Below are 20,091 nucleotides of genomic sequence, written 5' to 3'. Positions count from 1 at the left end.
TCAGGGACACATCGACAGGGGCCGGGAATCGAACCAGGGACTTTCTGCTTCCACTATGCTTAGCGGGAGCTGTTCCGAGACTTGTACATGGGTACACATAAGACTATGTAATACAAGTGAAGTGAATCACATTGCGGGAACATTGCTCAGTCACAAAACACAATTTGTTAAAATTTGCTATGACTATTACATATTATTATTTTATGCATGTAGATATTTAGATAGACAGAAAAATCCACGTACAAACTGTATGTGGTTATCCTTTATTATGCATTTAATGCATCTTCATAGTTGAAATCAGAAGGGCAAACACAAATGACACCTATGTTTCAAGTTCAAATGTGCTGCATGGCCAATGAAACGATGCCATGGGACAAAGTAATGCATGGCCAATGAAACAACGCCATGGGACACAGTAATGCATGGCCAATGAAACGACGCCATGGGACACAGTAATGCACAGAGACTATAGTTAAAACTGAAGCGGTGAAAACGAGTGGATCCTGGGTTCTCAGAGATGATTGGTTGTTCACTGACGCATTGGTGGTCAGCCATTGGTTGACCATCTCCAGAAGGTAAGAGTTCCCCAGATCTCACTGGCATGCAGTTGTCATTGGTGGTGGTTCGCCGTCAGGCATTGGTTGACCACCTCCAGAAGTTGTGCGTTCTCCAGAGCTGCTGCTACTCTCTCTTTATCTGCCAACTGCTTGTTCACTGAAGAAAGAACACACAACGTGGAGAATTATAATCTAAATGTATATTAAATTAATAATAACAGAATGTAGAGAATTACTATCTACTGCATATCTATCTATTTAGGACGACCGTCGAGCCGATTCCACTCTATGGCTCCGAGACACTAGCCTGGCTCCAGCCCTGAATCGCTAGCTGTCGTTCCCTGATGCCATTGCTAGGGACACATGCATCAGTACGCAGGAACTGGGGATGGCAATGAAGGACCGGGAAGTCTGGCATGGCATTGTGAAATCCATGATCTCGAACCACGGTCGAAAAATGATGATGATATCTATCTATAAATGCACCAAGTCTCTGTAGGTGTGTACGTCTAACCGCTCCATTGACTTCAAATTCCACACACGCGTTCCACACCCCCACAGGGAGTGCATGCAGTATATAAGAATCATATTGTGTTTCTTACCTGCATCCTCTGTGGCGTGCGTCCCTGGCGTGATGTTTACGTCAATCTGAGGAAGAACCAAACACACTACTAATGGACAGTAAAGCAAGCATTTACAATTGATTTCAGATTTCCAGACAGCAGGTCTGTGCATTTGATCTTGAACTGATATGAACTCCTAAAACAATGCAGTTGTTTATCCTGTACTGAACTCTCTGTCCCGATTGGATAAAATCAGTTATTTAACACAACAAAGATACACTTTACTAAACTTTACTTAAGTACATAAATGCACCTGTTAGTCTATAGGTAGCACAAGCTTATATTCTGTAGTGTTAACACACCAATGTGTGTGTACTGTGTACACACACACATACTTTGAACCGGTCCGGCAGGGAGCGTAGCAGCTTGACTTTGATTGACAGGCCAATGAGCGTCGCCATGCTACAGTGCGGGATGGTGGGAGTGAACTCTACATCCACTGAGCCCTCTGTATCATTCACCTGAGAGAGAGAGAGAGAGAGAGAGAGAGAGATATGGTACAGCTGTTGTTTATTTGTTAAAAAAACTAAATGAAGAGCCCGTTTGTAGTGGGCCGGTGCTGCAGAAGCTCTTTCCCCTTTACATTTTTATCCCACGATTATGTATCCCATTTTTCACCCGGTGCCAATTGCCTAAATTGTAATCCTGGGCGCTACTCTCTCTCTGCCAACCTGGGGAGAGGCCCGAACGGAGTGAGCAGGTCGCTAAATTCTTATCACCAGACAGACAGACAGACAGACAGACAGACAGACAGACAGAAAGACAGACCTTGACTCTGCATTGCTCCACCACATTCAGTTCTTCCAGAGACAGTGGGTGTTCGGGGTCGTTGATGGATTTGATCAGATGTAATCCAGTTAAAGATGTAAATGCTGACATGACGATGAAACTAGTCAATGTAATTGATTATTTATTAAAACTGATAATTGAATAAAGACGTCAATTCATAATGTATCCCAATTTTTGGGCACGTCATTATAGGCAAACACTTTTTTCATGTCACAAATTGCGAAAATATAATAGGCAATTACAAGCTCACTAGATCTGCTACTGTATATATTTTCACAATTCTTTAACGCTTCTCGGTTTATTCAAAGAAAGGAAAAAGAATAAACACTACGAAAATAATAAAATATTGCTGCCCGAGGGGACATTATAACAGAGGATATCCTGTCACTAACATGGACTGTTTCCCATTCATAGAAATGCGTGCTTCCAAACTCCAGCACTTAGAAAAAGAATCACCTGCACAGAATTTCTTGACAGAAAGTAGCTCATAACATGTCTACGGTGGATTTCTATTAAACAAAAGCTCAGCAGATTGAAAGAGGATCATTCAAGCTTTGCCTAGAGCTGCAATGTTGGTGAGTTTAAAGTCGTTTAATACAAGCAGATCGCAAACGCAATTTGGATGAGTAGGGAGTCAATGGAGGGTACCCTCCATTGACTCCCGGATGATGTAGAGTTGCAAATACGTATTGCAACTTTACATCATCCCATTATAAACAATCTAGAGTTGCAAATTGCGGGTAGTATGACACCATGAAGATTATGATAAACAGACTTCACTTAGGCTACTATTTACTGATTATTACCAGTTATCATTTTTATGAACCAGATTATAGCCAAGAGTCGAGACAACTTATTTTTGTATAACAAGTCTCTATAAAAGACAAACTGCTGCCTGCCACCTATACACACCTGACCAGATCGATAAATTCGATATAGGCTACAACCTGATCAAATCAATATATAATTTTATATCAAATCATTATACACCTGACCATATCAATATAATACACAATATACACTTACATTATAACAAGTTGTTCCGATCATCGGATCATGTCAATATATAGCTATGATGAGATGTGATCATGTAACTCTGTAGCCCTGGTCCAGAGCTAGCCGCAATTTGCAACTCTAGATTTCTTTATAATGGGATGAAACTAATCATCCCATTATAAAGAAATCTAGACTTGCAAATTGCGGCTATAGACTCGCTGTAAGCACTGGACCAGGGCTATAACTATGCTGATCATTGACTCATTTGACTGTAATTAAATACAATTACTATAATAATCAGTAACATCATTAACTCTGATTAGCCATGGCAGCTTTAAAACCAGTATAATAGAATAGCACGCATGCTAGATGATAAAAATAATAACAGATTGTTTGATGATCATAAGAAGGATATCGAATATCTCTCTCTGGTCGATGGGATCGTGCACATCTTCATCTTCGTCATCACCCGTTAGCAGTCTGTCGGCAGAGCGAGAGAAGATGTGAGGGTTGGCGTTGCTCAATTGAGCTTCCATCATCACTATAATATAATACGTTTTATTTGCACACAATTAAATGTCTCCTGGATTCTCCTGGTCACCACTGATGTAACGTTACTTCACCACTGACTGACTGGATATATAAGTGTGCTCACTGCTCATGTTTACATTACATCACAGGAAACGCTTCCTCAATACGGAAAGCCTTTAGGGTAAAAAAGAAAGTGTGTGTGTGTGTGGTAGTTTGTTGTACAAGGTATGTCCAGCAGATGTCAGCATAGACGCTCATTTACACCCAGGCTGCCCTACAGCTGTGCCAAATAAAATATGAATGAAGTGTTCGTATTCCTGGAAAAAGTACTCGATTTGTTTTACTTTTTTTGTTTTTTTAAACATATGTTTATTGATTTATTTTACAGTACAAAGAAGTATTTTCAAAACAATTGACATATATTTCCCCCCCCACACATCCCCATGGCAGCACAAATACAAATAAAATATTATCACGAAATGTTTTGACAATAATACGAAATAAATAAAACGAAAAATAAAACGAAAATAAAACACATTACATACAGTTAACCAAACAAATCATTTGTTTTACTTATTAGTTATTAAAGTATCAATACTTCAATGTAGAAATACTCTGTTTTAATACAAATACAAGTCTGTAATTCAAAATGTACCAAAAGAAAAAGTATTAATTACTCATCATGCAGAATGTCTCATTTCAACAAATCTATTGAAAATAGCAGATATACAAGTCACATTGTGAGCTTGCAGAGCCTAGGCTTTAGGATTTATAAGTCGTTTTTAGAATCTTCCTCCTCAGGAGCATATCCACGGCTTCCCAAGCCGTGCATGCCTATTCCCACTATAGGCTGAGGAAGAAATGCCACTTGACAGTTTTCAAATCAGCCTCATGGTGGCGCTACAACAGGCCAAGTTGCGTCTCTCTCTCACACACACACACACACACACACACACACACACACACACACACACTCCAAACATCACACACTCTCCTATTAGTCCTATCCTCCTGGTGGAGACCTGTTCCCAGAACGGGAATTTTTCTAGTTCATTTCTGCATCTCTTAGGGCCCATTTAACCATATAATGCATTTGGATGGCAAAAAATGGCAGATCTGCAAGTTCAGTGCTGTGAGTTTGCATATCTGCTATTTTCCAGCATAGGACCGTTGCACAGTGAAGTATAAACAAGGCTAAAAGAGCTGCTGTTTTCAAATCGCTAAAAGGGCTGAATTAAGTGGTTAATGTACGCTTTGCAATAATAATCAAAGTAGCTATAGTAACTATATTAACGTGAGATTTGCATCACATTATTGCAAGCCACTGAAGCCAGACTGGCTGATGTGCAATGCTTTGTACGTATTTGTACTTTGAGTATTTCCAATTTCCAATTATTTTACTTCTGCTCCACTAGGCCTACATCTCAGAGCCAAAATGTGCACATCTACATATTGCAGTATTGATCCTACTTAAAAGGATCCCTGGCTAATAAGACAAATATGCCTTAAAGCATTATACTTGCCCTCTATAACTAAAAATAAAGAAATAAAAACACCTTAAATATTTTATTTCTTTAATAATTAGAGAATCTTTCACTCAATAGGAACGGCTCCCATCGTAATTTGATTGATTGATTGATTGATTGAAGTATGGGCCGTGTGGGCATATGACATCGTCAACTTGGAGTAGGAGCAGTTCCTATTGAGTGAAAGATTCTCTATTTATGAAATAAATAAAATATTGAAGGTGTTTTAATTTATAATGTTTTTGTTGTAGAGGGCACGGGCCACGGGCACGTATAATATTTGGCTTATTTGTCTTATTAGCCAGGGATCCTTTTAAGTAAAACATGTGAATACTTTTTTCCACCACACTGCCCATTCTACATATACTGTGAAATAAAATCAATCAATCAGTCAATCTCCTCCACGCACCTGTGTCGCCCTATAAATGCAGTCTCGTGTTGGTGACGTGTACCCTCTCCATCCATTCACTGTTATCTGCTGATTCTGCTCCTCTTATCTGTATCAGCTGAGCTGAGTGTTCTGTGGTCCCAACTCCCAAACCGGCCGCTACAATAATAATACCACAGCGTTTCTGTAGCCTACAACTGTTTCTGTGAGTACATTACATTCCACATAATTTTTATATATACGGGTTTTGTTTGCGTAAAGGGGCTTCGATTGGTTGGGGTCGTGTTTGTAAACGCGCTCTGTTAAGAGTCGATTCTGCTGCTCCAGATTTGCTGTTGCAACAAATGAATACCCATTAACTTGTTATAATATCAAACCGGTTGCCCCGAATTGTTAACCCGCGCTTCGGAGTCTTTGTGCAACGTATTAGTCTGTATTTTCCCAATATGAAAAGTGTTTTAATCACGTCTGTGTCGGATTCTGTCGGACGCTCCCCATATAGTCTTCAATGGGCGGCGGTAACTCGAGGGGGCGCTTCCGGTGAAGCCCGGAATTACACGCAATGTAAACGGGAAGTAAATGAGGGGGAATAAACTTTGTTCGGCCACAAACGAGATTAAAACTCATACATATTAAATAATATGGACTAATACATTGCATAAAGACTCCGACGGCCGAGTTATCATTTGGGGGAACCGGTTAAGCACATAATCATATGTTTTTGTACATACACGGAGAATCAACGGGCTGTATTGGTGACTGTGCACGAAGCACTGGCGGTGCATAGCCCAAACATTTAGAATCTCGTAGAGGGTTTTTTTCGATTCTGACGAATCTCTCTGAGATTCGTCAGAATCGAAAAAAACCCTCTACGAGATTCTAAATGTTTGGGCTAGGCGGTGCAGGCCAACACTACCGCAGTTACGAAAGTAAAAACTCGATAAAAATGCATCTATAATGCGTTATTTGAGTGTCTTTTATCATATCACCAAGGCTAGAGGCGGACTAGAGCACTGGCATGTCGTTTTGGGTTTGATATTAAGCAGAAACTCAGCGTTATTAGTTTACGTTTATTTTGAACACAATTCTGACGTTCTAACCTGCATTTTGTGTGTGAAGTGAACCGCTGCCGGTGTAGGCATGTAGCAAGCCAAGCTGTAGCATCATATAGCTCTGGTGGTCCATAGCAGAGTGGTTCTCAACCATGGACTGTAAAAGTTCTCAACCATTGGTCAGTCCAGTGGTCCGTGAGGGGGTTTTAGGTGGTCCCCAGCTAAATGGAGAGTTTGGTAACCAAATGGACCATTATAGGTCTTTAATTGAGTCTCGAAAGCGTGAAATGAAGCTCATTAACCATCAAGAGTTAAATTATTTCGCCATTTGAAAATAGCCGATCTACAAGCTCAGTGTTGTGATGTGGCACATTGTGCTTAAGTAGATCTACCATTTTCAAAAGATTTCTATACATTTGAAAACTTCTGAAACAGAAATGGGACATTCCTCATAATGAGTAGGCTACTTAATACTTGTGGTACATTTTAGTGCCAATATATTGTACTTTTTACATTGCAGTAGGCTATTCATACTAAGGACTATATATATATATATATATATATATATATATATATATATATATATATATATATATATATATATATATATACCTCCCCTCGTAAGTAAGACATGAGTTTTTCCACCACTGGTTTTTAACACGTTCTAAAGTGTTTTGTGGTTGCACTGCTTGCAGGTGTAGCACCATCGCCATCTCATCATGGCCTCCTCGCCCTCCTCCACCTCCACCCCGTTCACCTCCAGCGGCCGCTCTTCACGCTCCGCTCCCCGGTCCTCCGGTGGCCGTGCGTCCTCCCATTCCTCCCCGTCCGCCACCGGCACCGGGGTCAGCCCGGCTCGTCTCTCCCGAGTCCAGGAGAAGGAGGAGCTGCAGCACCTCAACGACCGCCTCGCCAACTACATCCAGCGCTCCATCGAGCTGGAGAGCCAGAGGTGAGATTGATTGAAAACTAGGGTTGTTCCGATCACGTGAGCGGGGGGCGATCACCCAAAAAAAACGTGATCGGGACATCCGTAGTATCAATATTATACATCCATATCATGATATTAGACTGGATATTGTGATTTTGGATATTGTGATATGGCATAAGTATCTGGATCAGGAGCAAATTACATGTGATCAGGACATCCCTATTGAAAACTTTACTAACAGTTTGCAGAAACGGGCACAGGAAAGTTCAAGTCTGCTAAGATGATTAAAACCTAAGAAAGCACTAGGCTTGTTTCCATTGTGGTCCTTCATATTCAATTCATCAGAACATTTAATGACAAATATACAGTACTATGCAAAAACAACACAAACTGTTGGAAATCATTTACTTTTATTTCTACAGGGGCTAGTTTTGAATTGCAACCACCCATAAGGGCTCTTTGAGAGCCGTTTTGAAGGAGAGTAGGGATTCTATACACATCGCTCTGTTTTTACTAAAACTACCGTTTCAGTGGTCACCTTATCACCTAAAACTGGAGTATGTACAGTACAGTATAGGCCCTTAAATCCATCTCAACCTATCAAAATGTGCTAGTAAGTGTGTTGTAGGGGTGAGTCCAAGCAGTATGTCATGACTGTCATGAATTCTCTGTCTCTAGTGCCCTGTTCTTAGATTGTATTGAATGTTGTTGTTTTGTGTATTTTTTACTATAATCTGGCTGCAAACCAATTTCCCGCAAGGGACAATAAAGATAACCTTGAACCTTGTACAGTAGCCTGGAGTGACTAGTTTGTTTTTGCATGTCAGGTCGTCCATGGCGCTGCTCCTCGACGAGAACGAGGAGTCGAAGACCCGGGAGCTGAGCACCGTGCGGCGGCTCTATGAGACGGAGCTGGCCGACGCTCGCAAGTCCCTGGACGAGACGGCAAACGACCGGGCCCGGATGCAGATGGAGGTCGGAAACCTGTCAGAGGAGCTCACCAAGCTCAGAGCCAGGTGACCGATTCTACGAATGTATTAACCGTTTGCGAATGGCACGTTCCATCAATCCATCCATTGAATCCATCTTACTGCTTATCCAAAGTCTGCTTGCGGGGGCAACAGCTCCAGACTTCCTCTCCACACAACATTAGTAACTTTCAATGTTCCATGAACTAAACATGGTGAACAACGTTACGTATCATTAATGTGGAGGAAAAAAAAACTGTTTAAAATTAAATAACGGTTTGCAACAAAAAAAGCACATTGGTGTGATTTATACAAATGGTGCTAACCACTTCAACTCCGGTCAGAGGCCAAAGTCTCTTCGCCAAAAATAGCCGATTTTACAAGATTTTCTTTTTTCTCAGGAACCAGAAAAAGGAGAGCGACCTGGCTCATGCTCTGACTCAGTGGAGGAATCTGGAGGAAGCGTTCAACCAGAAGGACGCAGACTACAGCACCCAGCTAGCGAAGACCAAGAGGTTGACCACTGACGTTGATGAACTCCAAGCTCAGCAGAAACATGTATGTAATGCATGTCTTTTTACCAACTTTCCCCAGTGCTGTTAAAGGGTAAGAGCACTTTAGCAGAGGTTGAGTTGTGTACATGCCTTGCCATGATGCAACTCCAAATGTGGAAGAAAGTTTAAAAAAAAATTGCTCCATTGATTAGAAATTGATAATTCAAAATATGCTCCTCATTGACTTACATCAGGGGTATTCAACTTAGATTTGGCCGGGGGCCACAACTGTAGAATGATTGTGTGTGGGGGGCTGCAAAATTTGTGCGTTCTCAAAATGCATTTTGTGTTCAAACGCAAAGATTTATGTAATTTGTGCACAGTATGAGCACAGGGTGATATGTCTACAAGTATGTGCTACCTTTAAATAGATGTAGACCTATTTGACAGTGCACATAATTGCCTTGACATTAACTGACGAGCACACACACACACACACACACACACACCAGCAGTACTCTAGTCTAAAGTGACTGGTGTCTGTCTCGTTTCTCTCCAAAAGCCCTTGCATATGATTAAGGATTACTGTCATTATGATAATCTCACTTTATATCGCACATACCATACCTGCAACTTTCATTAGCTCTTAACCCATTCTGACCGGGCACCCATTTTGGTGTTGGCATCATGTTATGCTTTAGCTATTGAAAAATAGCAGATCTACAAGCTCATATCGCGCCACCGAGTGGCGCGATACGAGCTTGTAGGTCTGCTATTTTTTGAAAAATCGAAGAATGATTGACATTTTTAGAATCTGATCTCAGGTCAGAATGGGTTAATCAGACCAGTGTGTGTCCAGTGGAAACCTCGTATGAATCTGATCTCAGGTCAGAATGGGTTAACCCCCCACACTCTTTTAGTACATAAAAAAAACAAACCCAAACTAAGATGATTCAGACAATATAGAGCATCACCAAAACTCATGTTTTATTTTAGTTTTTCTTTTTAAATGTTAATTTCCTGTTTATATTACAATTTAAGATCTGGATCCACTGTTTCACGGATCCAGTCCAGGTTTTCTTCCTAATAAAAATGGACCTAAATAAAACCTGAACCCATTGCTAACATTTTTAAAGATGCTTGGTAATAAATAAATGACTAATTGTATTGTGTTACGTGTGTTAGTTGGATGCAGTGTTGGCGGACACCAAGACCCAGATGAACTCTGAGATGCTGAGGCGGGTGGACATTGAGAACCAGATGCAGACCATGAAGGAGTCGCTCGACTTCGAGAGAAACATCGGCAAGGAGGTACGCCTGTCTTTCACCTGTATTACATTGATCATTGATCATGGTCGAGTCGGTCGACTGTTGTCCTCTCTGGACTGTTCTGACATCATTCTGACGTCTGCATAGACTCGAAAATGCGTCAATGTAAAACTAGCTGTTGCAGGTATAAAAACAATACAGATTCCGCAACATCATGACATATTTACCTCAAACTGTATGTATCGTTTACAAACTAGCTGTCAGAGATTCTATCCAGTGTGTAATTAGTTTCCTGCCGTGCGAGAGGGCAGTTTCGCCGGGCATGGCCGCTATGTCGGACCTTGGAGTTGGAGCTGTGACGCACGCATGCGTTCTGCAAGTTATCTCCATATTACAGATGGGATGGTTGTATTGTCAAGCAGCAGTTGGTAGGGCCGTTCCTATTTAAATTTCTGTCCCACGATGTTTGTAACCCATTTTTGTTTTTCACCCGGTGCCAATTGTAGTGCTGTAATCCTGGGAGCTACTCTCCCTCTGCCAACCTGGGGAGAGCCCTGAACTGGGCTCATGCTTCCTCCTTCAATGCATGAGGAGTGAGCCAGGCCACTTGTGGTAGGACGGGCCATTGCAGCATCATCTGATTATTTCTATTGTGCGCGTGCAGGAGATTCACGAGATCCGGCGTAAGCATGAAAGCCGCCTGGTGGAGGTGGATTCAGGAAGGCGTGCAGAGTTTGACACCAAGCTAGCCGAGGCCATGCAGCAGCTCCGCCAGGAGCACGATGTACAGATCGGTCAGTACAAAGAGGAGCTGGAACGCAACTTCAATGCCAAGGTACGAGAGGCACGCACGCACACACGTGCACAGAAACGCACACGCACAGGCACATACACAATACTGTAACTGCCAATGCCAAGGTACACACAGCAACGTTAAAGGACAACTTTGTTTGTTTTTCAAACTGGTTCATGTTTTAGGTTGGAGGTGACAAACTGACATATTGAGCCTACAACACAGTATGGTATCTCGCTAGTATCCCCCTTCACATTCAGTAGATCCCATGTTTTGTGGCCACATGTAATTTCCTGGGGTCTAGTAGGACTAAAGTAAATGATAAAGAAAACGCCAACATTTTGTCAAATATTGCTAAAACGAAAGCAGCAAATGAATAAAAACACTCTAAATACTTTCTCTATACAACCTAGAACATGAACCTTGGTGGAACAAAAAAAAAGTTGTCCTTTAACTCTATCTCTACCGCTAGCTGTTAGCATAAACCCCAGCTCCAGGGGCCAGCATACACGCTCACTTTAAGACGACAGTGTTTGCCCGCCCCCCACACATTGTTAGAGTTAAGTGCCTGTCGGCTCAGGATGTGAAGGCTACTGCAGATTTCCACGAGGTGTACACATACATGGCTGTGCTTACTTGTTGGAACGACGCGAGATGACATGGCCTTGGCCTTGCATACAAACACGCATCACACTTTTCTTCCAGATTCTTTTAACCAACTCTCTTTCGAATGTTTTCAGTTTGTTACTTTAACAATTATCTTTCTAAGCTCTCGTGTCAAGGAGCCACATGCAGCAGGCATTTTGTGCAGGAAAACATTAGAGCACAAGGCAGTGCAGTCAGCCGAGGCAAGATGGCGGTGACGGCAGTAAAAGAGGTAGTCAACGTGACGCCGTGTTCACACTAGTGGCGACAAAGCACCGCGCTACGAGCTGTTTTCAATGGAAGTCGGTGACGAGAAGCTTCAAACTGATGCCCGGCACTTTATATTTTGACTTAAGACTAGTGGCTACAAATAAGTTCAGCTGGCTTTGACTTTGTTCAGTACTCCAGTTTTTCATTTACACATTGTGGCTTGTGCAACGCTGATCTTTTGGCCCGACCGTTCACACTGCATTTGCAAGTGACTAGATCGGATCACAGAACTTTGTGTTGCAGCCTGAATCAGATCTGTGTCACATCTAGATTGGAATCCCATTTATTTAAATAAGTCTAAACACAAATGAGTCACATGGAATCCGATTTAGATCAGGTTACTGCGTTCAGACTGAGACGGATCTCCTGATATTAGTTTTTGAATCTGATTTGAAACCACCTCTGAATGTGGCTCGAGTCGCATTTGTAAAAATCTGATTCCATGTGACTTGTGTTTAGAGTGGACTTATTTAAACGGATTCCAGTCTGGAGGTGGCACAGATCTGATTCAGGCTGCCAGTGTAAATGGGGCCTTAAACGGGGTTAAACTTGGAGACAATGTAGCTGAAAAGGCGTTGGTTGTTGTGTTGTCGCCACTATTGTGAACGCCGCATTAAGAAGTGAAACCTAGGCCAGAGAGTCTGTGTAAAGGAAGACTGACTGTATCATGTCTGTTTCCCAGCTAAAATGCTCAATGATATGAATCCCATCTTGTCACGCACACAAATGTATTTTAGTTTTGAGTGTTTCAGAAGCAATCATTGATGTGTATATATGCTGTATGTTTGCTTCCAACCCTCTGCGTACCGCAGCTGGAGAACGCCCAGCAGACTGCGTTGAGGAAGTGCGATGCCGTCAACGCCACCCAGGATGAGTTGACCACAACCAAGGTCCGCATGGAGACCCTCAGCGCACAGCTGCAGCTCTACCAGAAAGAGGTTGGTAGCCTAAACCAGGATAGACGGGAATAGTTGTAAATCTGGGACATTTGTATGCAAAAGTTCAAAACATCGTACTAGTGCATGCTACATTAGACTTAGAAGCTCAGCCAAAGTATTTCAATTTTTCAAAACTGCACAATAATTTAGAAACTGTAGATCACAAGGGCTATGCAGGTAGATCACATGACATGCCCCTAAAAAAGTATCTGACACTTGAATTAAGGTGACTTGATTCATTGATCAAAAAGGGCCTGTCAGCTCAAACCCACAAAGCAATGTTTTTTTTTCGAGTGTTGCTGTGCACAAACGCCAGTAGCATTACAGATAAATACAAAACTACCTATTCCAAGTGCATTTGACTTATATGTAACACCAGTATATATACAGTAGTTTAAATATGGAATATAATATTCCATATTTAAACTATTTTCAGCAATGGTATAATCTTTTTTCAGTAGGTAAAGGTAGGATCTTGTTGAGACAGTCATTTTGAAAGTAGCTCTCAGGTCAAAGTGTGGGCATTTTAAAATGTGTGATGACAGAAGGTATGCACGTGACATCATCGTACCCGGACGTTATGTGGGAACGCCTACCGATTGGCAAAACTACTTTCTGGCCTTGACAGCCAATACATTCAAACAGAAAAGTCCTATCTGACTGCATTTAAATGACCTTCAACAACATTAAACTCACTTGCATTGGCAAAAGGGGGGTAGGAGTTTAATACTTCATCCTACTCCTTTTTGGACATGGATTTATTTATTATTTATTTTGACGTTTGAAATGCAACTCATCCATTCTTCTGTGTGCAGAAAGCGGCCCTGGAGGGCCGGGTCCAGGACTTGGAGCGGATCCTGGACAGAGAGAGGGAGCTGTGGAGCCAGAGGCTGGCCCAGAAGGAACAGGACATGCAGGGCATGCAGGCCAAGATGCTCCGACAGCTGGAAGACTACGAGAGCCTGCTGGACGTCAAGCTGGCGCTGGACATGGAGATCAACGCCTACCGCAAGATGTTGGAGGGAGAGGAGCAGAGGTAATGACCTCTGACCCTGGAGGGAGAGGAGCAGAAGTAATGTTCTTTAACCCAAATTCTAATACCCAGAATCTCGGGTATTGGAACACTTGCTCACTCGCACTCGATCGCTCCAGCCTGGCGGTGTTGTGGTGAAATTGGTGACCTGCCGAAATATGTGACCATCTTGACAAATTAAATCAAAACTAAGCTATGATGACAAACTATGACAAAACATACTGCCAAGAAAATGGCCTCTCTACAAGCTCAACGTGTCGCTGGAGACTCCCTTTTTTGCTGAGTGTGCGTGGGAATCGATGGTCGCTGATGGGGCTTTTGTTTTACAGGTTAACTCCACAAAAACAGGTTAGGGTTAAGTTTAGGCATAGTTTTTGTGAGGTTAGGGTTAGGTGTCACTCTCAGAAAAGGGCAGATCTAACTGTACAAGCTCACAACATGACACGTTCCCATGTCTTCCAGACTGCAGCTGTCGCCGAGCCCCGCCCAGCACTCGGCGGTGGCGCGGACGCACGCGCACGGTGCGCGTAGGCTGAAGGGGAAGAAACGCAAGATGGAGGAATCCAGCGGCGGTACGCCGGCCTACAAGATGTCCACCAACTCCACGGCCTGCGGTCCCGTCAGCATCGATGACGTCGACGTAGAAGGCAACTACGTCGTACTGAAGAACAACTCTGACACGGTAAGATGCTCCGTCAACTGTTGTGTGGATTTTGCGCCGTATGGTTGCAACTTACTCCGTATGGTTGCAACTAGGGATGCACCGATGTATTGACCACATATCTGTATCTGATATTTTGCCGTTATCAGTCAGTATGTGCAAATAAAACTGACATTAACCGATGGCAGTAGCCAATCTTTATCTGTTGTTGATAAGCATACATTTTTGCGTTGGCTACGTTGGGGGGTGTGTGTGTGTGTATTTGTTTCCCCTGGCACAAAAGGGGGAAATAAAAACTAAAACTTATATCTGTATACTTATCGGCATCGGCTAAATTGTTATTTTAAACATCTGTATCGGCCAAGAATTTCCATAATTGTGCAACCATACGAAAGATGGAACTAGGGATGCAACATCTCAGCTACCTGGTCTCTACACTCTCCGTCTCCGGTCTAAAGCAAAGACTGAAGTTTGTCATCAGTTCTGGATGATTATGAATGTTTAAACGTAACAAACCTTGTTTTAGAAAAGAAGAAATGTATTGGGTTCAATTCTGTCTAGTTGGTGTGTGTTAACCCCTAGTCGCCTGCTAACATTTCCAGGAGCAGCCACTAGGGGGATGGGTGGTCAGAAGGACTCACCCGAGCATGGAGAATGTGTCCTTCCACATCCCTCCTTCCTGTGTCCTGCACGGAGGCCAGACACTCACTGTAAGTTCTACTGTACATCATTGTACTGGCACTCACTGTACTCTTCTAAGTTCTAACCCAGTGGTTTAACTCTTTTCATATCAAGGTCTATTATTTATTCAGCATTTGAGCCATGGAACCACCATTTGATGATTTTGATTTAGCCTCTCAGACCAAATATGATGTTTTCCTTGGAATGATTTTTGTCCACAATTCCATGCTGTATTGATGTTGGTACCATAAGAGTCGTAACAAGCTAACTCTCTAATTGCATGGACATCTTGTAAATTAAGTAATGCAGATCTGCTTAACAATACTTTAACTCTTTTGCATAATGGGATTTACTGTAATGCTTAAGAGTTGTGTGTGTGTGTGTGTGTGTGTGTGTGTCAGATCTGGGCAGCAGATGCAGAGGTGGAGACTGACCTTGGGAACATGGTCATGCAGGGTCACACAAGCTGGGGTCCAGTCACTGATGTAAGGGTGATCCTCCTCACCCCCGACCAGGAGGTAAGGTTAAAACGTTCACTTAATCCTTTTTGCAAAAGAAAATATATGTTAATGACGTTTGACAACTACATGTTGTCTCAGTAAGACAGCCCTCCCCCTATCCACAAGGAGCTGTGCACCAAAGCATTATGGGAATTGTAGTCCAGCAAGGAAGTGAGCCCAGTGTCTATGACATCAGACACTGGGCTCACTGCTAAAATATCAAACCATATATTACCCTCAGGAAAGTGTTAAAAATCTTCTAAACCTCATTAAAGTATATTGTTTTTGCAAAAAGGGTGAAGTGTCCCTTTAAACTTAAAGGTTTCATGACCTCATTTACACCCAAACAACCTGAACTTTATACATTCAGGCCCCTTTTCCACCGGTTGGTTCCCAACGGGAACCGGTTCAGTTCTTAGTCCAGGAGCCAGGGCTCCAAAATTGGAACATTAATTATGAATTGAGTGGGTAAAACCATACCTAGATTATCACCATGGAACTTCCCCAATTGAGTACTTATTACAAATTAAATGTTTTTAAATATGCAAATGAGGCATTATGTAGGAAAATATGCAAAATAATAGAAAATATGAAAAAGCTACTATTGTGGAAGTGTTATCATGTATTAATTTACTTGTATTGATCCTAGTATAAACAATTTAATATAAGACTAGTTTTTCCCACCAATTTTGGAGCTCTGGCTCATGGACTAAGAACCAAAAAGAACTGAACCGGTTCCCATCGGGAACCAACCAGTGGAAAGGCGGTCTCAATGGATTTCTGTAGTTTTCTGAACCCTTTTGAGCTGCAATGAAGAGGCAAACATGCCTCAACAGTGACATCAGCTGGCAAATCCCTATGTCATATATATATATATATATATATATATATATATATATGGGATTTGTGGAGTTTTACCACACGCCACAGGCAAATCAGAGCACTTGTTTGAGCCAGAAAACTACAGAAAATCTACTAAATGTTAAGTTCATGTTTTTAGGGTGCACTTGAGCTCAGAAAACCATCTCTCTTGGCGCAGTGAGCCGCAGCCGCGACACGCTCGGGAATCATTTGTAGTCTATCTAACCTAATCTATGTTAAAAACAAATCCGGATCGTATCTGCTCTTCTCTGCTGACATCCAGGAGACAGCGGAGCGCCATGTGGTGTGTGTCCAGGCCACGGGTGAAGAGGAAACCGGCATGTTCCGCGAAGAGTACATGGAGGGGCATGATGTACAGCATTTAAGGAGACCGGTAAGCACTATGCAGAGTACATGGAGGGGCATGATGTACAGCATTTAAGGAGACCGGTAAGCACTATGCAGAGTACATGGAGGGGCATGATGTACAGCATTTAAGGAGACCGGTAAGCACTATGCAGAGTACATGGAGGGGCATGATGTACACTTGTACAGCATTTAAGGAGACCGGTAAGCACTATGCATACATGGACGGATGTGATGTACAGAGTTTAAGGAGACCGGTAAGCACTATGCATACATGGACATACATTACCACTGTGCTCTGCTCTGGTGTGATATCCACTAGGATCAACAATACTGTAAAAGTAGTGGGTCGCACTCAGAGTGGCAAGAGTGAGTTGGGGAAGAGACAGCGGAGACGGCACTTGTTTCACCTGACGAATATGACTGATCATTTCTTGTTTATATGTCAGATAAACGTTTCAGCTATCCAGCAAGTAAATAATAATGTCAACGCACTCTTGCAACTCTGAATGCGACCCATTACATTTATTAAGGCATGCACATAAAGCCACCCAAACGTAAACACATTAAACTAATCTCTAAAGCCAGACTTATCGCTTCCACGATGTTCGAATGCTACGTTTGTAGTTCCGCCCCGTAAAGGAGAAACTCGTCTGCTCTTGAGATCAGAAGTATTATGCAAACAAGCACAGTGCGGCATTCACAAAAATATATGGCCAGGGAGATGGCACAGGACATCCATTTTATTTTGTACTCCTCATCGGAGCTTCCGAGGTCGACTGTTAGGCGGAAGCGTTTGAAAATTGTGGAAGTTGTATCTCGAGACTATAGGCATCAACAACAGACGGTGGTTGTTGGCAATCGAAATGTTGACTAATTTCCACTGTTTACCGTCCCCTGCTGCGTGCTGTGAAGCCAAAGAAAAGGAAATCAATCTGTGACGCGTGTTCTGTGTCTTGAGGTTAGTGCAGGGGGACAAGCAAGCACTCTGCTGTAGTATGATAAGCGAGGAGGGCTGGGCTTTGCTTAATTGTCTTCACAGCATGTATTGCCCCCCCTTCCCCCTCAAGTGTAATAGATTTTCCTGAAAAATGTCAACAGAACTAACTCATTCCATGTGGTTTTATTACATTCCATGATTTTTTTTTGTTGCCAATCAATAACCCCCCCCCCCCCCCAATGCTGTGCTGCATGTGCTATTTTAATGGTCATTGCTTGTCAATCAGTCCATGTTGGTGTTTATTTAGTTTTAGTCAGTATTTTTGAGTAACATACCAGTCGTAGTTTTAAATCGATACGTCCATGTGTCTAATGTGTTGTATTTTTCTAGGTTTCATCTGCAGAGGCGAGCTGTGCCATTATGTAATATTACCTGGACCCCCTTCCACCTCGCACTGAATCTTTGTTACCTGGATGGGCTGCCTTTAGCTTTGGAACTTTTTATTCCTTGTGTGTGAACATATTATACAATTTTAATGGATGTTGTTGGTTTGCATAATAAAGATTTTTCTAACGCAAATTCTGTTCATTCATCCATCGTCTTGCTGCTTCATTGGAACTGCAGAGGTGTAACGGATTTAGTGGCATCTTTGTGAAAAAGATTAGTTCTAAATGGATCCAACCATAGAGCTTAGATCCATTTAGAACTACAACCATGGAGGTGTGGAACAGGTGGCTGTACTCTAAACACAATGTCCTGTTTCACAAGTTTTTAAATGTATAAGAATCATAATGAAAATGGCAGATTTATTTATTAGATAGGCTATTGTCAAATCAATGGCCAAAATGTATATATACAGTGCCTTCGGAAAGTATTCACACCCCTTCACTTTTACCACATTTTGTTTTGTTACAGCCTCATTTCAAAATGAATTAAATTCGTTTTTTTCCTCATCAATCTACACACAATGATGAAGTGTAAAGTTTTCTCACATATTTTGTTAATTTATTAAAAATAAGAAGCTGGAAAAACACATGTACATAAGTATTCACACTCTTGACTTATACTAAGTTGAGGCACCTTTGGAAGCAATTACAGCCTTTTTGGGAATGATGCTACAAGCTTGGCACACTTGAATTTGGGGTATTTTCCCCCTTTCTCTGCAGATCCTCTCAAGCTCTGTCAGGTTAGACGGGGAGCATCGCTACACAGCTATTTTCAGGTCCTTCCAGAGATGCTCAATGGGGTTCAAGTCTGGGCTCTGGCTGGGCCACTCAAGGACTTTCACAGAGTTGTCCTAAAACCAATCCTTCGTTATCTTAGCTGTGTGCTTGGGGTCGTTGTCCTGTTGGAAGGTGAATCGTTGACCAAGTCGGAGGTCCTGAGCGCTCTGGAGCAGGTTTTCATCCAGGATGTCTCTGTACACTGCTCCATTCATCTTTCCCTCTATCCTTCTCCCCACAGCATGATGCTGCCACCACCATGCTTCACCGTAAGGATGGTATTTGCCAGGTGATGAGCGGTGCCTGGTTTCCTCCAGACTTAACGCTTGGCATTCAGGCCAAAAAGCTCTATTTTGGTTTCATCAGACAAGAGAGTCTTGTTAATAATGGTCTGAGAGTCGTTTAGGTGCCTTTTGGCAAACTCCAAGTGCGCTGTGACGCCCGGCTGTCATGTGCCTTTTATTGAGGAGAGGCTTCGGTCTGGAGAAAACCAGGCACCGCTCATCACCTGGCAAATACCATCCCTACGGTGAAGCATGGTGGTGGCAGCATCATGCTGTGGGGATGTTTTTCAACGGCAGGAACTGGGAGACTTGTCAGGATAAAGGGAAAGATAAATGGAGCAGTGTACAGACATTCTGTCCTTAGCGCTCCAGAGCGCTAAGGACCTCCGACTTGGTCAACGATTCACCTTCCAACAACGACCCCAAGCACACAGCTAAGATAACGAAGTATTGGTTTTAGGACAACTCTGTGAAAGTCCTTGAGTGGCCCAGCCAGAGCCCAGACTTGAACCCCATTGAGCATCTCTGGAAGGACCTGAAAATAGCTGTTCAGCGACGCTCCCCGTCTAACCTGACAGAGCCAAGCTTGTAGGATCATTCCCAAAAAGTCTTAAGGCTGTAATTGCTGCCAAAGGTGCCTCAACTTGGTACTAAGTCAAGAGTGTGAATACTTATGTACATGTGTTTTTCCAGTTTCTTATTTTTTATAAATTAACAGAATATTTGAGACAACTTTTTTCACTTCATCATTATGGGGTATTGCGTGTAGATT

The 20,091-nt window shown here is 42.4% G+C and overlaps 2 protein-coding genes across 2 annotated transcripts; one reads left to right on the top strand and one right to left on the bottom strand.

Annotated features, from left to right (window-relative positions):
* Positions 1-258: 258 nt before the first annotated feature.
* Positions 259-3,650, bottom strand: LOC310865967 (cytosolic iron-sulfur assembly component 2B-like). The gene is made up of 5 exons (XM_083775201.1): positions 3,381-3,650; positions 1,949-2,028; positions 1,516-1,641; positions 1,160-1,205; positions 259-714 (listed from the first exon to the last, which is right to left on the bottom strand). Exons 1-5 carry the CDS (start codon positions 3,502-3,504, stop codon positions 611-613), a joined length of 480 nt encoding a protein of 159 aa, XP_083631327.1. The 5' UTR covers positions 3,505-3,650; the 3' UTR covers positions 259-610.
* Positions 3,651-7,181: 3,531 nt separating this feature from the next.
* LOC310865765 (lamin-B3-like) lies at positions 7,182-18,270 on the top strand (the record flags this gene model as incomplete). Its single annotated transcript, XM_083774973.1, has 13 exons — positions 7,182-7,414; positions 8,221-8,409; positions 8,763-8,919; positions 10,041-10,166; positions 10,789-10,959; positions 12,645-12,770; positions 13,586-13,806; positions 14,266-14,485; positions 15,067-15,174; positions 15,547-15,663; positions 16,790-16,900; positions 17,195-17,241; positions 18,216-18,270. The coding sequence occupies 13 exons, from the start codon at positions 7,182-7,184 to the stop codon at positions 18,268-18,270; spliced, it is 1,881 nt and encodes a 626-aa protein (XP_083631099.1).
* Between the last annotated feature and the right edge of the window lie 1,821 nt (positions 18,271-20,091).

The sequence above is a fragment of the Protomyctophum parallelum genome, assembly GCF_964188405.1.
Source record: "Protomyctophum parallelum genome assembly, chromosome: 10".
Taxonomy (NCBI): Eukaryota; Metazoa; Chordata; class Actinopteri; order Myctophiformes; family Myctophidae; genus Protomyctophum; species Protomyctophum parallelum.
This window is presented reverse-complemented; position numbering and strand designations above follow the sequence as displayed.